The 3158-nt window shown below is 42.9% G+C and overlaps 1 protein-coding gene across 1 annotated transcript; it reads right to left on the minus strand.

The window, feature by feature from the left end:
• Positions 1-453: 453 nt before the first annotated feature.
• LOC106754149 (hydroquinone glucosyltransferase) lies at positions 454-2335 on the minus strand. The gene has a single exon (XM_014636133.2). It carries the CDS (start codon positions 2271-2273, stop codon positions 777-779), a length of 1497 nt encoding a protein of 498 aa, XP_014491619.1. The 5' UTR covers positions 2274-2335; the 3' UTR covers positions 454-776.
• Between the last annotated feature and the right edge of the window lie 823 nt (positions 2336-3158).

Genomic DNA, 3158 nt, shown 5'->3' on the forward strand with positions numbered 1-3158 from the left:
TACATCAAGACACGTGTCATCATTTCATTCGTCTGTTTGAATTTATTTTAAAAAAATACTCGAAATGAACCAATCATAAACTGTCACGTATGCGTTGTCAAAAAATTATCAAAAAAGAGTTGTTAAAGAGATTTTTTCCTAGACAAAAGAATACCAACACTCACCACTCCCTCTACCCATTTTTGGAGTTAAAAAGATATAATAACGTATTTTTATATTCATTTAATTCGGAGTATATATAAAAAATAATTTTCTTTTTGAAGAATTCCACAGCACCAAAAAAATTAAAAAATAAAGACACACAAGGCAAACTGTATCACCTGTTCCCCAACTATGATTCAACCACTTAATCCTGGATTATGAGAGAAATATTATTATTATGTTGAAGAAATAAAGGGACGTTAGCTTGGCTTAAGGTTAGGTTGAAAGACATTTTAAAAGAAGTGGTTGAATGAGGTAAAAAAATGATAATGAATCATTCTGGTGGGCATTGGAAGTTTGTCACATGGAACCCTCCTCCTTCTAAGTTCAAATAGTTTTGGATATATTGCGATTCGTCACGGTGGAGCTACGAATTTTGTGTCCACTGGGGCCCTGTTCCTTTTGGCCAGCATACCTGGTCGTTATCATTGGGATGTGAAGCGCCACGTGAAATTCAATTTTATTATAACTTTTACACTTCACACCGTACCCAATTATTTTTTTATTTATCACCCATTTTATCCAACTCAGATGAAAAAAATACAGCCATATTTATAATTTAAAATAAAAATAAGTTACAGGGAGATGGTGGAGGAGGAGGAGGAGGAGGAAGGGTTTAGTTTAATTTTAGGTGGTGGTGTTACGGCAGTTTTGTTGGCCCAGAGGAGGGCCAAATGGGAGATATGGTTGGTGGAGGAACCGTTTTCAGCCAGAGCCATGGCAGCAGCGTCCTTCAGATCCTTCATTCGGTAACGCAGCTTCTTACCCTCTTCACCTTCCATCAGAGACTTCACAACGCTACTTATTTCCTCTCTCTCCACCAACCCATTATCGCCAACCTTGGGCCTCAGCGCCACTTTCACTTCTTGGGTCAGCATGAAGGCGTTCATCCTCTGCTCCGCGAAGAGAGGCCATGCGATGAAGGGCACGCCGCTCACCACGCTCTCCAGAACGGAGTTCCAGCCACAATGGGTCAAGAATCCGGCGGTGGAGGGATGGGCCAGAACCTGAGGTTGAGGAGCCCAAGAGGGAACCACAAAACCCCTGCCTTTCGTTCTCTCCACAAATCCTTCGGGTAAAAAGTGAAACGGATCCGCCGCAGTCTCCGCGCTGAAATAAGCAGCGTTGGCGACTTTGTCGTTTGGGCTCTTCACCACCCACAAGAACCGTTGCTCACTCGCTTCCAGCCCGTGAGCAAGCTCGTTGATCTGAGCAGTCGAGAGGGTTCCAGCGCTTCCGAACGACACAAACAACACGCTTCCACGCGGCTGCTCGTCTAACCACCTTAAACACTCCGACTCCACATGGCCCTTTTCCATTCTGACCAAAGGTCCCACCGCGTAAACCGGCGGCCTTCCGGGTGTTTCCTTCTGCAACTCGCTCCAGGCGCCCGGTTCAAGCTCTGTGAAGCTGTTCTCGATAATTCCCTCGGCTTCTTTATACCTCTTCGTGTGGTGTAGGACCCACTTGTAGGCCTCGTCTTTTCGGTCCTGAACCGGGTCGAGTAATTCCCTGCCGGGAAGCGGAATGCAGCCGGGGATTTTCACCGGTTCTGGGAGGTCCCGGTACTCGCACTGGACCTCCTGGTCAAGGGTTTGGAGGTGGAAAAAGAGGGAGAGGGCAGTGGCGGTGGATGGGAAGAAGACGTAGGGGGAGGCGTTGAATTCGGCGGCAACGTCGAAGGCGTCGGTGGAGAAGAGGTCGACGACGAGGGCTGCGAGTGTGTGGGTGGCGGAGAGAGAATGGAAGGCTTGACGGAGGGAAGGGAGGGAGCGGAGAACGACGTAAGACATGATGGTTTCGATCTTGGTGTCAGGCGGGAGGTCGGAGAGAGTGACCTGAGGGAGGAAGGTGTGGGAGATGGAGTCGGGAAGGGCCTGGAGGACGGCGATTTGGGCCTTGGAAGGTGGAGCGTCGGTGGGGATAACGAAGGTGACGGAGAGGTTGTGGTAGCGGACGACTTGCTTTGCGAACTCGATCATTGGGATTAGATGGCCCATGCCAGGTGATGGCAACATGGCGACGATGGGAGGCGCCGGTGCCACTCGAGCTTCTTGTTTTGGGACTTCCATGGCAGGAACTTGTGAAATTATCTGTGTTTGGGGTTGTTGTGAAGATGAAGGAAGAACAGAGAGGGAGTGTATATATATAGTGAGGGTGCGCTTGAATTTTAGTGAAAATTATTATATTTTTAATTTCTGATGGCTAATGGAGAGTGGTGGTAGTATTTATTTTAATAAAAATATTACTATTATTATTATTATTATTATGTGATTGATTTATGATTAGAATGGAGGAAAAAGAGTTTGCATTTGATTTATTTGGTTGGTATTTAAGGAGGAGGCAAGAAGAGTTAATATGTATCTAGAAGGAAAGGGTTGGGTTGGGTAGGAGAATTTCTGAATTTATGTAGTGGCGTTGGGATGGATGATGTCAATTCAAACGTAAGGCTTATGTGATCATAAAAGTATTTTCCATAAGAAAAAGTTCCTTTTACTACCTTTTTTTTAACAATTTTTTAAATATTTTTTAAAATATTCATAAGAAACAATGTATGATTAGTTTATTTTAAATATTTTTTTAAAATAAATTTATATTGATGAATGAAATGGTGACACCTGTATTATTGTAAAAAATTTATTTAAAATATAAGGATATTTTTTTTTATTTGCTGTTATCCATTCTTCTTCCTCTTCCCTCTCTACAACACAGACTCTCTGTCCATTCAATTCCACCTTCCAGTCAAACGCCTCGCCTCACCCTCCAACTTATAATACATTCAAATCCCTACTCTTCCTTTCCAACATAATTAATACAAACAAAAAGATTCTTTCACACCAAAATCAATCTTTTCATATCCTACACAATAAAACAGTCACTAAAAAAATTGATTTTTTGTATTTGTAACAAAAGAAAGAATGAAATATAGTATTAAAAGGGTGTAAAAGTTTTTCTAT

The sequence above is a fragment of the Vigna radiata genome, unplaced genomic scaffold (assembly GCF_000741045.1).
Source record: "Vigna radiata var. radiata cultivar VC1973A unplaced genomic scaffold, Vradiata_ver6 scaffold_83, whole genome shotgun sequence".
In the NCBI taxonomy this organism is placed as follows: Eukaryota; Viridiplantae; Streptophyta; class Magnoliopsida; order Fabales; family Fabaceae; genus Vigna; species Vigna radiata.

Bases quoted from the DNA above. Each gene is read 5' to 3' on its own strand.
- LOC106754149 (XM_014636133.2), bottom strand. From the start codon at position 2,273: ATGGAAGTCCCAAAACAAGAAGCTCGAGTGGCACCGGCGCCTCCCATC.